At 34.7% G+C, this 19,952-nt stretch overlaps 1 protein-coding gene across 2 annotated transcripts in view; it reads right to left on the bottom strand.

Moving 5' to 3' along the window:
* DYNC2H1 (dynein cytoplasmic 2 heavy chain 1) overlaps nt 1-19,952 on the bottom strand; it is a 367,349-nt gene that overhangs the window by 66,536 nt on the left and 280,861 nt on the right. Inside the window, exons 83-84 of one of the 2 annotated variants that reach the window (XM_007191229.2) lie at nt 13,773-13,889; nt 10,386-10,595 (exon numbers count right to left, since the gene is read on the bottom strand). The exons of the other annotated variant lie outside the window; for it this stretch is intronic. Coding sequence (XP_007191291.2) covers nt 10,386-10,595; nt 13,773-13,889 — 327 coding nt within the window. The remainder of the gene's footprint in view (nt 1-10,385; nt 10,596-13,772; nt 13,890-19,952) is intronic. 2 annotated transcript variants of the gene reach the window in all.

Genomic DNA, 19,952 nt, shown 5'->3' with positions numbered 1-19,952 from the left:
TGGTGGAGATAATGCTTGAGGTGAGTCTCAAAAGATAAACAGCTTACAGTAAAGTAAAGAAAGACAGTAGGAAAAGGAAGGGGAATTAATAAAAAAAGACATGAGACAACTGGGCTGATGGTCAGACCATGAAGCTTTTGAATGTTTATACTGAGGAGCTTAATCTGGAAAGCAATGCTAAAACTAAATTACACTTTAACTAGGGAAGTTGCACAATCATATTTGGATTTTAGAAAGATTATCCTAGTAGAAATAGGGAGAACAAGCATTAGGGTGATGAAACTGCAGTCAGAGAGGTGAATTAGGAAGGTACTGTAGAAACACTTGTACAGCACTTACATGTGCAGGCACTGTTCTCAGCATTTCACCTGTATTAACCCTTTAGACTTCACATCAACCCTCTGAGATGGATACAGTTATTACTCCCATTACGAACATTTAGAAACTAAGGTAGAGAAAGGTTAAGTGTCCTGCACAAGTAAACATTCTAGTACATAATCTTGGATGTTTTAAGTCCCACTCCGCAACCTTAATATGTTTACTAAATGAACTTTAAAGAAAAGGACCACAGTTAGTAACTCTTTTCCCTTTTCATTTAATAACGTAATTATCTATACTACTGACAAACACCACTATCCTACTAATAAAAATGACGTGCTGATCCTCACACATGAGTGAGACACTGGTAATCCAGTATCTGCACACTGGTGAAGTTAAGCCAACACTGGATTATAGTTTTTGGAAATGAATCGATTTTCATTTGACTCAAGCTTATTGCAGTGTCTGACACAGGGAGATGGCATGGAAATTGCTATTTATTTCAAGCAGTAGAAGTTGCATTGGGATTTCACTGTAGGTGGGAAAACAGAACTCAGTTTACATTTTTTTTTAAAGAAAAGGAGAAAGGAAAAAAGGAAAAAAAATATACAGTTCATTGTAATTTCAATTTCACATGAAGTGATTAACCCATATGGACAGTTTACAAATTATCACTAACTCCTATACTAGCCATAACTTACAACTTTGTACAATTAATTAAATTAGCTAAAATCCATTTTACACACATATACATGATTAGAGAGTTATATTTCAGAAGGATAAAGATAGCTGCAGAGTAAAACACTCTAATAATAGAGCCCTTACTATATAGAGAGGGTCTAATAGAATAGCCTCTCTTCTATTTAGAAGAGAAAGTACAACTCAGAAGATAATTTGTGATAAAAGTTAGAATGCATTCTGATTTAATCTTACTAAGACCTTTACTTACAGCCAAAGATTTCAATTTTCTTATCAGTACAGAGAAACAATCTATAAAACAGCACCAGAACAAACTAAGGACTTTCAGATCCAAGAGATTTATTTAACTGAATTATTTTCTTTTAAAATATGAATCCTGTTTTTAAAATCTTTTTATTTTGTGTCTTCCCTTTAAAGAGACTCATATTATTTGCTTTCTCAGGACATGTAACTTCTGTTTTCCATTAAAAAATTATAAAATACTTATGAAGAGATTACACTAAGTTATAAAAAGTTTGGAAAGGTAGAAGCAATCCATTGATGGATGAATGGATAAACAAAATCTGATACAGACCTTCCTCGACTTACAATGGGGCCACATGCAGATAAACCCATTGCAAGTTGAAAATATTGCATATCGAAAATGCATTTAACACACCTAAACCACCAAACATCATAGCGTAGGCTAGCCTATTTTAAACGTGCCCAGAACACTTACATTAGCCTATGTTTGGGCAAAATCATCTAACACAAAGACTATTTTATAATAAAGTGTAGGATATCTCAAGTAATTTATGGAATACTGTGCTGAAAGTGAAAAACAGAATGGCTGTATAGATACAGAATGGTTGCAGTGTATCAGTTGTTCACCCTGATGATTGAGTGGCTGACTGAGAGCCGCAGCTCTCTGTTGCTGCCCAGCATTTCGAGCATAAGGTACCACATATCGCTAGCCAGGGAAAAGGTCAAACTTCAAAATTCAAAGTATGGTTTCTACTGAATGCATATCACTTTTGCGTCATCATAAAGTAGAAACCACCTTAAGTCGGGGACCATCTGCGTATACATACAATGGAAAATTATTCAGCACTGAAAAAAAAGGGAAATACTGACACATGCTACAATATGGATGAACCTTGAGGATATTATGCTTAGTGATACAAACCAGTCACCAAAAGACAAATGCTGCTTGATTCCACTTATATGAGGTACCTAGAGTAGTCAAATTCATAGAGATGGAAAGTAGAATGGTGGTTGCTGGGGGCTAGGTGGTGGGGGAATGGGAAGTTGTTTAAATGGGTAGTGTTTCAGTTCTGTAAAATGGAAAGAGTTCTGGAGATTGGTTGCACAACAGTGTGAATGTACTTAACATTACTGAACTGTACACTTAAAATGGTTAAAATGATAAATTTTATGATATATGTATATTGCCACAATTACAAAACTTCACTGGAAAAATGTGAGAAAGGAAAAGAAGAAACCAGTTTCCTTCTTGAGTCTATGCCAGCATTGTGTGCTTGATAATATTTTTGTTACCCACTTTGAGCTCACTGAATATAGAGACCATGTACTATGCATTTTTCCTATCTCTAGGGCCTGGCATGGTATACAGAGTCCATGGTAGATGGTCAATAAATGTTTGCTGAATATTATTTATTATACCATTCAATTACTAATTTTTTTAAAAATCCCAACTCCTCCTCCATCCTTGCACATTCTGAAAAAATAGAGTTATAAATAAGATGTCCATACATCCAATTTGCCTAATTATCCCTATTGTCCCAGAGTTCCATCCAGGTAGGAGTCCCTTTCACTCTTAAAACTATAGTTTGGGTGATAAATTTGAAGGTCACTATAGTTATTAAAAAAATTCAAATTTACATAACGATTTGAAGCTAAGATCAATTTAGGGATTGAATCATGACCTCATTAGCACAAAAATTTAACTAAATTAACACAGAATTACCAAAAAAATTAAAGAGTCAAGCAAGGAAATACACAAACTGGATAACTGGTAAAACACATTGCTGTTGTGATGAGTAGTACAGCATACCAAAATAATTTTAAAGGCACCTTGAGAAAGGATCTGATGATTGAAAATGGCTATTGGTGGAGAATGATAAATTCTATTAAAAATGTATGTACATTTTAAAACAAGTATTATTTAATATCTGTCTTTCCAATATGTAACAGATTCATAGCATCCTCAGCATAGCATACACATACAACTGGAAGCATTAAAAATACTTATAATGAAGCTTTGGGAAAGATGATAAGTTAATCATCAAATATGTTCAGCATGTAAAATGATAATCTATAAATTTTTCCATCGAATAAAATCTAATAAAAACCCATTAAATGTATATTTACTTCTGAGAAATTTATTTCAAAATAATGTTTAACATGTTGAACATATGTTGAATATATGCATTCTCTGAGATTTTAAGAATTTATGGATTCTTTCTGCATTGTTTGCTGTGATAAACTCATTTAGGCCAATGTCATGTTGGTATAATTAAATATATGTATATTTTCTTGATAAAGTGTCTATTCAAATCTTTTTTCTCATTTTTTAAAATTGGGATGTTTGTCTTTGCATTTTTGAATTGATTTCTTTTTAATATTTCTAGATATATATTCCTTGGTTAGAGGTATGTCTTGCAAATCTTTTCCCCTAGTCTGTGGCTTACTTTGAATTTTCATAACAGTGTGATCAATTTGGGGATAATTTTTGTATATGTTTGGAGGTACAGGTGTATGTATTACTATTATTATTATTAGGCTTTTGGCTATTTAATTGTTCTACTACCATTTGTTAAAGAAATTTCCCTTTCTCCATTTAATTGCCCCAGTATATTTGGTGAAAATGAATTGATCATATATCTGTGGGTATATTTCTGAACTCTTTATTCTGTTCTATTGAGCTATATATCTATCTTTATACCATTACCACACTGCTTTGATTACAATATCTTAATAAGTCGTGAAATCATGAACAGTAAGATCTTCCATTTTACTCTTCTTTTTCAAAATTGTTTAGGCTACACTAGGTCTTTTGCATTTTATTCGAATCAAATTCTCAATCACTACAAAAAAATTCTACAGAGGTTTTTTATTGGGACTGTGTTGAATCTCAGGATCAATCTGGAAAAGACTAACATCTTAACAATAATAATGGGTCTCCTGATCTGTGAACACAGTACAACTTTCAGTGCATCTTCCCATTTATTTAGGTCTTTTTAAATTTCACTCATCAATGTTTTGTAGTTTTCAGTTTGTACAAAAGTTTTACACATCTTTTGTCAATTTTATCCCGATATATCATCTTTCTGCTATTATTACAAATGGTACTTTTACATTTCAATACTCAATAGTTTGTTTCCAGGATATACATCATTTTTAATGTATTTACCAAAAGCTTGCTAAACTTAAACTCTCTTACTAGCCTTAGAGCTTTTATATTTCTTAAGATCTTGTGAATAGTTCATCATAACCTCTACAAAAAAAAGACAGGTTTCCTTCTTCCTTTCCAGTTTGTATGGCTTTTATTTCTTTTTCTTAACTTGTTGCGCTAGCTAGGACCTTCAGTATAATGCTGAAAAGAAGTGGTGAGACCTCAATGTTTTATTACCAATCTTAGGGGGAAAACATTCAGTCTTTTACTCTTATGTTAGCTATAGGTTTTTCATAGGTGACCTTTATCTGGTTAAGAAGGTTGACCTCAAATTCCAATTTAGTGAAAGGTTTTGTCATGACTGGATGCTGAATTTTGTCAAATGTTTTTTCTGTCTCTATAAAGATAATCACAATTTTTAAAATTAGTTATTAAAATGGTAAATAACGTCGATTTTTTTATTAACTCAAACTTGTATTCTTAAGATAAACCCCACTTGGTTATCCATTTTTATACTTTTTTGGATTCAATTTGTTAATATATTGGTAAGAATTTTAGTGTCTATTATATTCATGAAGGAAATTAGTCTGTAGATTTCTTTTATTATGATGTATTTGTTAGGTTTTATTATCAGGCGATGATGGTCTCACAGAAAAAGCAGGGAAGTATTCCTGCCTCTTCTATTTTCTGAAATAGTTTATAGATTTGGTATTATTTCTTCCTTAAATATTTGTTAGATTTCACCAGCGAATTCTAGGAGCTCTCTTTGTGGGAAGGTTTTTAAATAACAAATTCAACTTCCTTAGTAGATATAGGCTATGGGTTACCTATTTCTTCTTGAATGAGCTTTGGTAGTTTGTATCTTTCAAGGAATTTGTACATTTCATCTAAGTTCATCTAAATATATTCTCTTATCATGGCAAATGATGGTTATAAGTTAGGGATACTGAAGCAGAATTCCAATATACTAGAGACTCTGGGTATTTGCAGGCCCCTTTGTTCTTACATAGATCAATAAAAACTGATTTCCATTTATAAGTATACATAATCAAATTTTGATTGTAAGTAAAGCTAGAGATGAGGAGGTGGGGGAATTCCATCCTAGTATTTAGTAGGCCTGTGGAGATGAGTATGTGGACTTCAGTCTTCATAAAGCTGATATCTGTCTCTTGTTACAAAGACTACCATTTAGCTTCATGATCAAGTTAACAAAATATTCAATGAGAGATGAAGTGCAAAGAATACTGATCTAGGAAACACAACATCAGGACTGCAGTATGGGCTTTGACACTTTACCAGAATACCAACTCCTTTCATCTTCAGTTTTCTAATCTAAGTAAAAGGAAGATGATGAGAGTAGAAAATTAGATGAGGGCTACACAAGTGCACTATAACTGGTAAAATGCTATATAAAACATAAGCTACCACTTTATTCTAATGGAAAAATGCTAATTATTCAACATTAATAATTATCATTTGGTAAAACAGTTTGGGTATGACTTTTCTAAGAACTTATTTGTATGAAGGTAGGTAAATTCTAAAAGGGGGACCTTTAAGAAAAGATGGGGTCCCCAACCATTTTATAAGAACCATTTTATCTTTTCTTTTCTCCCAAAGACTGGAAAATCAATGATGGAGGTGGCACAGATGGTTACAAAGTGGAGTGGGGATGGCACAAGATGAGGAAGCAGGTGCTACTGACATTTTTATGAGACTTCTGACTACAGAACAGCGTTTCTCAAACCTTAGCATGCATCAGACCCACCTCAAGGGATGGATAAAAAACAGATTGCAGGGCAACACACTTAGAATTTATGATCAAACAGTCTGAGGTGGGGCCTGAGAATTCATAATTTTACGAAGTTCTCAGGTGATACTGATGCTATTGGTTTTGAGAACATGCTTTGAGAGACACTGCTATAAAGAAGACCATGGCAGAGAAAGGAGTGAAAGGAAAAACCTGTCTAGCAGAGGAGATCTTAACTCTTAGATATCCTGAAGTTACATAATAAAACTTTATGTGTGTGTGTATATATATTTTAAGAGAGTGCATCTTTTTCCTTCAATTTTCAAAACTGTCAGTGATCTGAAAAAGGTTAAATACCAGTTGTTTGGAAACTTATTTTAAAGAGTCAGGATCCATTAGCAATTGTGCTGTATTGTTGAGCAACTCCCTGATTTAAAAAATTAAAAAGCCATTTAGTGTTACTACCCAGTACATTAGGATAAACTGAAATATATAGGAAATACTTACATTGGCTTTAAAGCGGTACTATTAAAATAATTTTTTTAAAAAGCAACACAATCTATTAATTTCTACAAAGTGGTAATACCCTTAATGATTATTCAGCAAGAAAGATGAGGTAATTTAGTGTTCTATCTTTTCAATTTTTGCATATCTTTTAAATCATGATTTAAAGCCTTTGTTCTAATATGTAAAAGAAAAATAACAATATTCTACAATATCACTGTCCTTAACAAACAAATTATAAGTATTGTAACTTTTTACAAAAAAAGTTTCAGTAGATCACCAGAAAAGTGTCAAGGAAATAAAAGTCATAATTCTCTTTAGGAAAATTCTTAGTCCAATCATTTCACATACAGTAAAGAAAATGTCAAGTACTGAACTATTTCCTAAATTACATTAAATCATATCACATAATTCAAAACTTGACACATTCAAATGTAATAAAACATTAAACTTTTATCCTGAAATAAATGGGATAGTACTAGATTCAAATTTTTGGTAAAGCTCCTTAGAAAGTAAATGTCAAAACTATTTTACTGATCTTATCCTAGTGAAAGTCAGCCGAGTCTCATTTGAGTTTCACCAAACACCCTGAAATATTTCCAAAGCCACTATCCGTGATAGAATTTAAATATGCTTTGTAAAACACATTTTTTATCCTTTGAAAGAATTTTAACAAATTCACTTTCATGCAAATTATACAAATATTTCAAAAACAGTGATATTTCACAGGCTATATTTCTTAAATCAAAGTGTAATGTAGAATACTTAATTTAGTAAATTAACAATGAGATTGCATACATCTTACATAAACATATTTTTAAGAAATAAGTCATCAGGTCCTGTTGCTATACCAAATACGAAATACTTAGCAGATCTTAATGGGCCAAGGGAAAAGGAAGAAATGTTATAAAAAATTAAAAGCCTATGACCCTTTTCTAAAATACCATTCTTTGGTCTTATTCAAGGAAAATGTTTCATATAATAAAACCCATTTAGTTCTTTGTTATCTGTTAATAAGATCTATTGTAAGCCACATTATATTACAATCATAAAAAATAATTTAAGTTATTCATTTTTTTCAAGTGTTTATGCCAAAGATTACCCAGATGGTTAACAGTAGAAGCAAAACAAGAAACCATGTTTGCCATTACCTTCCATATTTTTCATTAATATTACATAGAACCCTCTTGAACTACCCTATTCTATGCCTTAACCGCCTCTAACTGAGATGAATAAATAGTAACGTACATGGTATCCCTACTTCTATAAACTCATTTTGCACAATTTTATCAGATGAATGCTCCAAAAGCTGTTTTTCACACAATGAAATTCTCTTAAAGTAACAGTGACATAAACAACTAACATTTAGAGGATACTTCCTATGTGTCAAGCACTTTACTCATGATATAATTTAACTTTCATAACAATCCCATGATGTAGGTCCCTTTATGACTCTCATTTGACAAATGGGAAAGGTAACGTATAGAGAGGTTTAAGTGACCTACCCAAGGTCACACAGCTACTAAGTGGTAGAATATAATGAAAGAGGCAGACCTATTCTGGAAGCCACATTCTTAGCTATTTTGTTACATTATATCTACATGAAAATATTCTTATTGCCTATAGCATTTAATCCAAGCTCTTCTCTTTGGCTTTAAAGACTTCAAAATCTGATGTAACCTTAATTTTACTACAGTTCTTTGTATACCAGTCCCACTGGACTTACTGTTCTCTTCTACACAAGTCATGTTCTTACATCATCATTATTCTCCTCTTACACTTAATGCAACTATAATTGGTCTATACCATACATTTTGCCCTTATACAGCATGTAGTTGGATTTTAAAGAAATACACTCTCATGAGTATTTATCTTTTCATAAATAAATTTAAAACATTTACATTTATGATGACAATCAGACCTGCCTAGATTCAAATCCTGACTTTGTAAACTATTCATTGTGTGACTCTGGTTAAGTTATATAATGTCCCTCTGCCTTAGGTTCCTCACAGTAAAATGGGATAACACAGCACCCTCTTGTAGTGTTAATATGGTGATTAAAGGAGTTAATTAATGTAATTTTAAACTTCTTAGAACCCTTTCCCACTGGTTCCTTCACTGTGTCATGAAGCCTTCATGACTGATAATATATCTACTTCAAATTCTAAACAAATTAGTTATAGTTTATAGTACAATACTACAGTATTCTGATAATCACAGTTGATAAATAGAGATAAAAATCTATATACAAAGAAACAATGCAAAGCTGAGATTCTTTTCCAGGGTAAAGGAAAAAGGAACATAAGCTTGCTGGATTAGGTCTTTTTGTATATGTGAAAAAGAATATTACAACGGACTGAAAGTTTCTGTCCCCCCAAAATTCATATGTTGAAACCCTAAACCCTGATGTGATGATATTTGGAGATTAGGCTTTGGGGAATTAATTAGGTCATAAGGGTGAAGCCTTCATGATGGAATTAGTGCACTCATAAGAAGAGACAGGAGAGAGTTTGCTTTTTCCCTCTTTCCTCTCTATTATGTGAGGACACAGCAAGAAGACAGCCATCAGCAAAACAGGAAGCAGGTCTCACCATACACCAGATCTAACATCTCGATTTTAGACTTCCTAGGCTCCAGAATTGTGAGAAATAAATACTTGTTGCTTAAGCCATCCATTCTATGTTAATTTGTTATAGAAGCCTGAATTAAAAGAGAAATCTTTTTTATGTTAGGGAGTAAGATATAGAAGTTCTAGGAAGCCTACCTTTTATCTTCAAACAGAGAAGACTTTTAGGTTGACTACCAGAGATTTCTCTAAATTGAGGGTAAACAGCAGGGAAAAAAAAAAACAAAAAGAAAAATAGTTTTCTTTCTAAATTCCTATAGAGCTCTAGTGAAATCTTTTCCAGATGCCAAGTTCTACAAAGTTTTTTTTTCCAAAAAGCTAAAGTGAATCTATATAAGATGCTCAAATTTTTTTGTTTCTACCCAATAGATCTGAAATAACATGGATTTTAATGTTATTTACAATGGTCCAATTACTCAGCAAGAGATGTGTTGATTTCCTTTTCCTCTGCTTATGATTTTTCTACTCGGTAACCATCCTTCCCTTACTTGTAGTAAATGTGTTACAGATGGAGCTGAATCTATCCCCAGCTCCCGGGTTAGGCATTTGGCTAAAGCCCTAGCCAATGAGAGCTTTGCATACCCTGCCCACAGAACTAGTATGGCACTAGGCATAAAACACAAGCCATTCTGTATGAATCAAAGCTAATCCCAAGATTTTTTGCTTGAGTTGCCAGGAAACAGGTGTTCTTTCTGTTGGACTTAGAACTCAGAGGATATAAGACTCAGACTGCTGGGATACCACCACGTGTAGAGGACCCACCTAAAAGTGAAATTAATATGGAGGATGTACACATACACACACACACACACACACACACACACACAATATGACTAGAGAGGTAGATAAATAACACAAGCTGAGATCCTAATGACAATTTTAAGCTCCTGCTAAGCTGACTTAATGCTAGCTACCCTTGGATCCTTCAGTTACAACAGCCAATTAATTCCTATATGGCTTAAGCTACTTTAACTTGGGTTTTCTGTTATAGTTACAGTTTACAGTAAACTGTAAGACTCCTGACAAATGTATACCTGATGGAAGAGCCACTTATATTAATGAAAAAAAAAACCCACATATATATAGTATTGGCTCACCTTTTGGTTTAATAAAGCACTTGCCAATTTCTGCACTTCTGAACTCAATAAGGTGGCTCCTCTGATGACTTTGCTGAGAGCGGCAAGAGACTGATGAACACTTTGTACTAAGCGAATGGCATTAAATTGTTCAAGAACGATGAATGATAATATTGGAGATCCTTGTCGATCATTAGGAGGCAACACTTTCTGATGAATCAGGTTTGAATTCTAAAAAGGTAATACGCCATGTCATATTAACTGAAAAGTAACACAAATCACTGATACATTAAAACATTCAAAAGTTATTAAAACCTTTTGCTGGTCTATCTTGTTTTGAAATACTCTCTTTTATGACTGGCCAAATTTATTAAATCTGTAAATACATAGGAAGGGAATTCTGGAGTTCACCAACACTGAAGTGGTGTGGGGGTGGGAACTGAGAAAGGGGAACCATGCTGAGAAGGAGCAGTCAATATAGGTGGAAAATGGTAAGAACGGCACACTGTAAGCCAATGCAAAGAGAGCAACACAGCTAAATTACCACTCTACCGCTGTAAGGAGAGCAGAAGGAATCATGGCTATGAAAAATATGTGAATGGATATTTAATTCAATTTGAAAATTACCTGTATGTATATTTGAAAAATCACACTAAAGATCTTGTACCAGTGAATATTATATCTTAGTATTTATTTCTACATCTATACTTTAACAGAGGCTCTGATACATGGAACTTCTAGGGCTTCTCAAATTGTTAAGAAAAACTCAAGGAATCCCAGATGTTTCTAAACAGCTTATGTGGTTAGGAGGAAAAAAAATCACCTTCAATAGTATTCTAAAAGTGTCAAAGAACTGTCAAGAGATAAATCTGGGAAGGCCTGTACTCTTACCTGCTCTCCATTATCTTAATTTTCTCTATATATTCTGCTTACAATCCTAGTTAAGGATCCCCTCTCTTTGTTCTAATGGTTGTCACATTCGTATCTTCCATGAGAGCACTGTCTCTTTTTCATGTATCTGGCATGATAATTTAATATCATAAAATGGTGATCTAACATGGCTATTGCCATTAAATAAATAATCATGAAATACATTTTATTGCCATGAGATCATTCCTGAGGATAGATTTAGACTATGAGTTCAAATTTAGGTATTTTATTTCTATTACTGCTATATTTGAAATATTAAAGCTGCTGAAATCATTTTTGATAGACATAAAAATGTACATAAATATACCCACTTAAATAAATAAATGGTGGTGAACTCAAAACTAAATCTAGAAGAGAAAAAGAGTATAATATTTTGAAAATTAATTAGAATTATTACCCCGTAGATTGAAATGAACTATCTGAACCAGAGCATGCAATAAATAATACTTAACACATCTTTAACCTCAATCAATTAAATAATAAAACTGACATAAAATTTAGGTTATAGATTTTCCATAACTCCTTATATTAAAAACCATTCCTGGAAGTGAATAATATGTGGTACCTAAATCTTTATCAATCTTATACTAAGATTGGCAAAGATTAGCAAATAATAATTTAGTTTATGGATTTTTATCCATCCTATTAAATTGATGAGATAAATTTGCACTGTTTGCACTATTACTTTATAGAAGAAGAACACCCAAACTTAGGTCATTCAAGCAAGATTCCACTTCTCTATAATGTAAGAAAACAGAAAACTTACCGAACTGTTATAAAGGCTGATTTAGGAGAGTAACTATCAAAAATACTCAAAATTCAAATAGAGTTCAAGTAAGAAGTATGGTCTAGAGATGCGCAGTTAGTGTAAAATACCAGCTGAATTTCAAAGACTTAATATGAAAAAAGGATGTAAAATACCACATTAATAATTTTTTATATTGATCACATGTTAAAATGCTAATATTTTGAATGTATCAGGTTAAATAAAATATATTATTAAAATTAATTTCACTTGTTTCTTCATACTTATTTAAATGTGGCTGCTAGAAAATTTTAAAGTACAAATATGGCTCCCATTTGTGTTTCACATTATATTTCTATTGCATAGTGCTGGTCTAGAAACTATCAAGTAAAATGATATAAGTTCAGCAATAAGAACAGAAGGACAGAGGAGAAAACAGCATATAGTAGGGTCTCAAAAAGTGTTTGATTAATGAAAGATGAAAAAAATTGTGAAAAAAATGAATAGTAAGACACTGTGATATAAGCTTTGATAAATTAATGACTGAGAAAAATATAGCAGAATACATCAAAGTATATTGTAATATATATTACTATGTAATCCATTTCCTACAGGCCTTCAAAAAATTTTGATAAAAAATTAATGTAAAATAACTTTAACTCAAAAATAAATGTAGATATCTTATACATTCTAAAAGGATGAAGTATAGAGAAGATTTATAGCATTAGTAACATGTTAGAGTATTACATAACCTTAAAACAAAAAAACTTAAATTAAGTATTATTTACAATTCAAATAGCTAAAATCACCATGAGTAAATTATAACTCATCATTATAGTACGCTTTTTAGTGAAACTATTGAGGGATGACAGTCATATCTTTAGTCAATTGGTTATAAGAAAAGCTTTTTCTTTCTTCACAAACACAATTGATTGAATCATGCACTTTTGAAGGATATCTTTGACATTTTAAAGTTCATCTTGGGCTTCCCTGGTGGCGCAGTGGTTGAGACTCTGCCTGCCAATGCAGGGGACATGGGTTCGAGCCCTGGTCTGGGAAGATCCCACATGCCGTGGAGCAACTGGGCCCGTGGGCCACAACTACTGAGCCTGTGCGTCTGGAGACTGTGCTCCGTAACAAGAGAGGCCGCGATAGTGAGAGGCCTGCGCTCCGCGATGAAGAGTGGCTCCCACTCGCCGCAACTAGAGAAAGCCCTCGCGTTGTAAAATTATATTTTTTTTAATTCCAGAAAGTAAGTCCTTATTCAATTAGAATAGTAATCATAATACTGTAATGGTTTTGCCTAGTGAGCAAGCAACCATCTATAATCTATAACTATTTTACAATATAGAAACAAGTCAACTCCAGTTGATGAATTGCTTTTCCTTAGCACTTGGATTCCTTTGAAAAATTTCACCTTTAATAGCAGTCACTGACTTTACAGAAAGAGGAGAGAGAAGACAAGGAGTGAGCAAAATATGTATCGGACATAGAGGATGTCATAGTACATTACCAGGATAAGACAAATTACACGGTAACACCGCTTCTTGGGCTGATCTACTTCTATTACTTTTATTTCCTCCATCTTTTTCCAGGATACTGTATACATTAAGGGCAGATCCATGCAAAAATTTACCAACATATTTACCAACATGGACAATTTGGGGATAAAACTGGAAAAAAAAGATAGGGAAAAAAAAGGGAAAACAAAGGAAGAATATTCCACTACTAACCTGGTTTAATTTCTTCCAGAGATTGAGGACAGGAGAAAGTTCATTAGACCAGATTTCTCTATCAAATTTGCTACCAGCTGTTACTGATCTGCCCAAGATCCTCAACTGTGAAATAACCTGAATGAAGAAAATAATAAGTAGCAATAAATGAACATAACTTCATTCAGAGGGAAAGCATCGATACAAAATAGACATATTTACTTATAAAGACTGAATATATATATTATAAACAAGTTTTAATCCCATTTTCCCTGTTCAATTGGATTAATATTTTACTGATTTATTTCAGCAGTTAAAAGGCAAAAGAACTTAAATGGTGAGAGAAACCACTATACAAATTACATATTGTAATGGCTCTTCATTTGAAAAGCTTCTTCTTTAGCCAGAAAGCTCTAATTATCCATTATTAATAACCTCTCTATTTGCTCATTTCTGAAATCAAAAAATATTTTTCAGTTTGAATAATTTAAATTGCATAATTTCAAAATGCTGATAAATTAAAGATAGTTTTTTTGAAAAGATGAAATGAGTGGAAAGATAGTAAATAGCATAGCAAACCATAAAATAGTAAAACAATTTTAAGTAATTATTGGCTGGTAAAAATTACAATAAATCTAAGTTTTAAGGTTCTATATCAATTTTAAGTTATTTCAATGTTTCTTCTAGACATGAGACTCAAATGAAAGAGGTATAGATCAATTAATTAAAATCAGACAAAGTAAATCCTTCTTTCCTATTTAAGGCTTTCAATTTTGTAACATTTTTATCAGCTTCTCTATCATCATTCTCATCAAAATTAATTCACTCACATTTTCTTTTCTAAAATAGTGTTTAATGGCTTCAATTTTAATAATATCAATCAGTCTTCTTAATCATTTGCTAAGAATGATCCAGAATATTACTGAGTATTCTATATATGGTATTATAGATATTGGGAGAGGTGTATAAAAATCAATGAGGTATGTACTGATGGTTCTTCATAAATATTTCATCTAAATATTAAAATTGTGCTATATCATTGCTTATCTGACATAAACAAAATAAATCCCCAAATCCAGACAATATGTTTTCCTAAGCTAGTATTTTAAACATCAACATTTGCAGTGTGTCGACTACTTTTTTTCTGTTTTACTTTTTGAGAGATGTAAATTGTTTTTCCTTTTTAAGAGACAGGGCTGTATTTAATATTTTGGGGGTTCTTACATTATTAAAGTTCACAATAAAATAAGGGCCATAAATATTTCAAAATAAATGCACTACTTAATTGTTAAACATACAGAATCCTGCTGTTAAACTCAAGTTACTTCTAGAGCTTTTGATTGATTCTCTAATCTAGAAAAAACTGGTGACTCAGTGTTTCATTTTCTTTGTTTTTCTGATAAATTATTTTCATTTGCTCTAGCTGAACCCTACAACAGCACCTAATTTATCAGCTGTGCTAGACCACAAAACATGACTAGTTGGTAGTCATGAGAAGTGCTATTTTGACTCTGGTAACATTGGCTATCACTTATTTGTGCCTTAAATTTGTCAAACATGACAGAAAACAAATAAGAATGCAAAGAGATATCTAAAGGAAAAAAGGTTCAAATATTTTTTTACACATGATGTTATAAACTATTTTAAAAATAAAATGTTTAACAACCCAAAAATGGTTGTTTTCTTCCCAGAAAAATAACATGCGAGGCTTGCTTTTCATAATAACACTACCATAATATATTATAAACTTTAATGAACAGAGAGTAATGAAAAGGGAGTTCAAATGCATAATAAAAATATTTTATAATGAGGATAGGGCTATAACTTGTAACAGTGGACGATCTTTTTTTTTTTTTTTACAAAATCTGACATACTCATCTTTTTACAAAGCACAGATGATAAAATGTCTGTCCATTATACATGTTTTTTTTTTAATTTTTTTATTTATTATTTATTTATTATGTTTATTTTTGGCTGTGTTGGGTCCTCGCTTTTGTGTGAGGGCCTTCTCCAGTTGCGGCGAGTGGGGGCCACTCTTCATCGCGGTGCGCGGGCCTGTCACTATCGCGGCCTCTCTTGTTGCGGAGCAGAGGCTCCAGACGCTCAGGCTCAGTAGTTGTGGCTCACGGGCCCAGTTGCTCCGCGGCATGTGGGATCTTCCCAGACCAGGGCTCGAACCCGTGTCCCCTGCATTGGCAGGCAGATTCTCAACCACTGCGCCACCAGGGAAGCCCATTATACATGTTTTAAACCAATTAGAAGTACTTTTTTTCAATGATACTCCTTTAAAATGGTGTCAAAGGGGATGAAATTTCCCAAGAAAAACATACATCACTTCTTCCATGCTCTAAGCATACTGAACAGCTTGCATTATGCCACTGGCATGCTTTGCGGCATCTATGCGGTTGGAGGGGAGCTGCAGAAGATGCTGTCACCCCTATTCCATCTGTTCTCATTCCAAAGAACAATGAGAGACATTTCAGGAATACCTATGCTTCTCCTGAACAATTGGTGTGATTTTATTGTAGCATACTACATCTTATACACAATTGTATTTTCCTTCTCTTTTGGAAGTTATAAAGCACACAGAAGAATTTCTGATCTAACAATAACACCTTTATAGAACCTTAGAGCATGAGCTTTGTTGTTTGTTTTGTCTTCTTTTAGCATAAATTGTTTCCCTAGTTTTATTTTCTTTTCATTTCCTAATTTTCTCTTTGATTTCTTCAACTATTGATTTTACACTAATAGATCGTCTGTATTTTTGTAAGTCACATCCAGTATAATCCTTCTAGGAATGAGAAAGAATATAGATTTTAAAAATGAACGCTCATTCTCAAATTACAGATGAGAAATTGGATTGTCCAAGAAATTAAGTAAATTACATGTTTGAGGGGACACCTATAAGATGGAGGAGGAATAAGAAGTGGAGATCACCTTCCTCTGCACAAATACATCAAAAATACATCTACATGTGAAACAACTCCTACAGAACACCTACTGAACGCTGGCAGAAGACCTCAGACTTCCCAGAAGGCAAAAAACTCCCCACGTACCTGGGTAGGGCAAAAGTAAAAAGGAAAAACAGAGACAAAATAATAGGGACAGAACCTGCACCTCTGGGAGGGAGCTGTGAAGGAGGAGAAGTTTCCATACACTAGGAAGACCCTTCACGGGCGGAGATGGCGGGTGGCTGGGGGAAGCTTCAGAGCCACGGAGGAGAGCACAGCAACAAGGGTGCAGAGGGCAAAGCGGAGAGATTCCTGCACAGAGGTTCGGTGCCGACCAGCACTCACCAGCCTGAGAGGCTTGTCTGCTCACCCACCAGGGCGGGTGGGGGCTGGGAGCTGAGGCTCAGGCTTTGGCGGTCAGATCCCAGGGAGAGGACTGGGGTTGGCTGCATGAACACAGCCTGAAGGGGGCTAATGCACCACAGCAAGCCGGAAGGGAGCCCGGGAAAAAGTCTGGACCTGCCTAAGAGGCAACAGACCATTGTTTCGGGGTGTTCCAGGAGAGGGGATTCAGAGCACCGCCTAAATGAGCTACAGAGACGGGCGTGAACCACGGCTATCAGCGCAGACACCAGAGACGGCATGAAATGCTAAGGCTGCTGCTGCAGCCACCAAGAAGCCTGTGTGCAAGCACAGGTCACTATCCACACCTCCCCTCCAGGGAGCCATTGCACCCTGCAACTGCCAGGGTCCCCTGATCCAGGGACAACTTCCCCAGAAGAACACACGGCGTGCCTCAGGCTGTTGCAAGGTTATGCCAGCCTCTGCTGCCACAGGCTCACCCCGCATTCCATACCCCTCCCTCCCCACAGTGTGAACAAGCCAGAGCCCCCTAATCGGCTGCTCCTTTAACCCCGTCCTGTCCGGGCTGGGAACAGATACCCTCAGGCGACCCACATGCAGAGGCGGGGCCACATCCAAAGCTGAACCCCAGGAGCTGTGTGAACAAAGAAGACAAAGGGAAATTTCTCCCAGCAGCCTCAGGAGCAGTGGATTAAATCTCCACAGTCAACTTGATGTACCCTGCATCTGTGTAATACCTGAATAGACAAGGAACCATCCCAAAACTGAGGCAGTGGACTTTGGGAGAAACTGTAGACTTGGGGTTTGCTTTCTGCATCTAATTGGTTTCTGGTATTAGGATTATCTTACTTTAGTATTCAGAGCTTATTATCACTGGTAGATTTGCTTATTGATTTCATTGCTCTCTTACTTTTTTTTTAATATATATATATATATTTATCCTTTTTCTCTTTTGGTGAGTGTGTATGTGTATGCTTCTTTGTGTGATTTTGTCTGTATAGCTTTGCTTTTACCATTTGTCCTAGGGTTCTGTCTGTCTGTTTTGGGGGGTTTTTTTAGTATAGTTTTTAGCACTTGTTATCATCGGTCGATTTGTTTTTTGGCTTGCTTGCTCTCTTCTTTTCTTTTTATTTTTTAAATTTTAATAATAAATATTTTTTATTTTGTATTTAAATGCCTTTATATTAATTCATTTTTTTCTTTCTTTCTTTCTTTTTTATTTTCTTCCTTTTCTTCTGAGCCGTGTGGCAGACAGGGTCTTGGTGCTCTGGCTGGGTGTCAGGCCTGTGCCTCTGAGGTGGGAGAGCTGAGTAAAGGACACTGGTCCACCATAGACCTCCCGGCCCCATGTAATATCAAACAGCAAAAGCTCTACCAGAGATCTCCATCTCAACGCTAAGACCCAGCTCCACTCAACAACCAGCAAGCTATAGTGCTGGACACCCTAAGCCAAGCAACCAGGAAGACAGGAAAACAACCCCACCCATTAGCAGAGAGGCTGCCTAAAATCATAATAAGGTCACAGACACCCCAAAACACACCACTGGACGTGGTACTGCCCACCAGAAAGATAAAATCCAGCCTCATCCACCAGAACACAGGCAACAACCCCCTCCACCAGGAGGCCTACACAACCCACTGAACCAACCTTACCCACTAGGGGCAAACACCAAAAAAAACGGGAACTAGGAACCTGCAGCCTGTGAAAAGGAGACCCCAAACACAGTAAGTTAAGCAAAATGAGAAGACACAAAATAACACAGCAGATGAAGGAGCAAGGTAAAAACCCACCAGAGAAAACAAATGAAGAGGAAATAGGCAGTCTACCTGAAAAAGAATTCAGAGGAATGATAGTAAAGATGATCCAAAATCTTAGAAATAAAATGGACAAAATACAAGAAACGTTTAACAAGGACCTAGAAGAACTAAAGAGCAAACAAACAGTGATGAACAACACAATAAATGAAATTAAAAAATCCCTAGAAGGAATCAACAGCAGAATAACAGAGGCAGAAGAACGGATAAGTGACCTGGAAGATAAAATAGTGGAAATAACCACCACAGAGCAGAATAAAGAAAAAAGAATGAAAAGAATTGAGGACAGTCTCAGAGACCTCTGGGACAACATTAAACACAACAACATTCCAATTATAGGGGTCCCAGAAGAAGAAGAGAAAAAGAAAGGGACTGAGAAAATATTTGAAGAGATTATAGTTGAAAACTTCCCAAATATGGGAAAGGAAATACTCAAGTCCAGGAAGCAGACAGTCCCATACAGGATAAATCCAAGGAGAAAAACGTCAAGACACATGTTAATCAAACAATCAAAAATTAAATACAAAGAAAAAATATTAAAAGCAGCAAGGGAAAAGCAACAAATAACATACAAGGGAATCCCTATAAGGTTAACAGCTGATCTTTCAGCAGAAACTCTGCAAGCCAGAAGAGGGTGGCAGGACACATTTCAAATGATGAAAGGGAAAAACCTACAACCAAGATTATTCTACCCAGCAGGGATCTCATTCAGATTCGACGAAGAAACGAAAACCTTTACAGACAAGCAAAAGCTATGAGAATTCAGTGCCACCAAACCAGCTTTACAACAAATACTAAAGGAAATTCTCTTGGCAGGAAACACAAGACAAGGAAAAGACCTACAATAATAAACCCAAAGCAATTAAGAAAAAGGTAATAGGAACATACATATCAGTAACTACCTTAAATGTGAATGGATTAAATGCTGCAACAAAAGACACAGGTTTGCTGAATGGCTACAAAAACAAGACCCATATATATGCTGTCTACAAGACACCCACTTCAAACCCAGGGACACATACAGACTGAAAGTGAGGGGTTGGAAAAAGATGTTCCATGCAAATGGAAATCA

Source organism: Balaenoptera acutorostrata, chromosome 9, assembly GCF_949987535.1.
Source record: "Balaenoptera acutorostrata chromosome 9, mBalAcu1.1, whole genome shotgun sequence".
Taxonomy (NCBI): domain Eukaryota; kingdom Metazoa; phylum Chordata; class Mammalia; order Artiodactyla; family Balaenopteridae; genus Balaenoptera; species Balaenoptera acutorostrata.
Note: the sequence above shows the minus strand (reverse complement) of the source record. Positions and strands in the feature narration are given on the sequence as shown.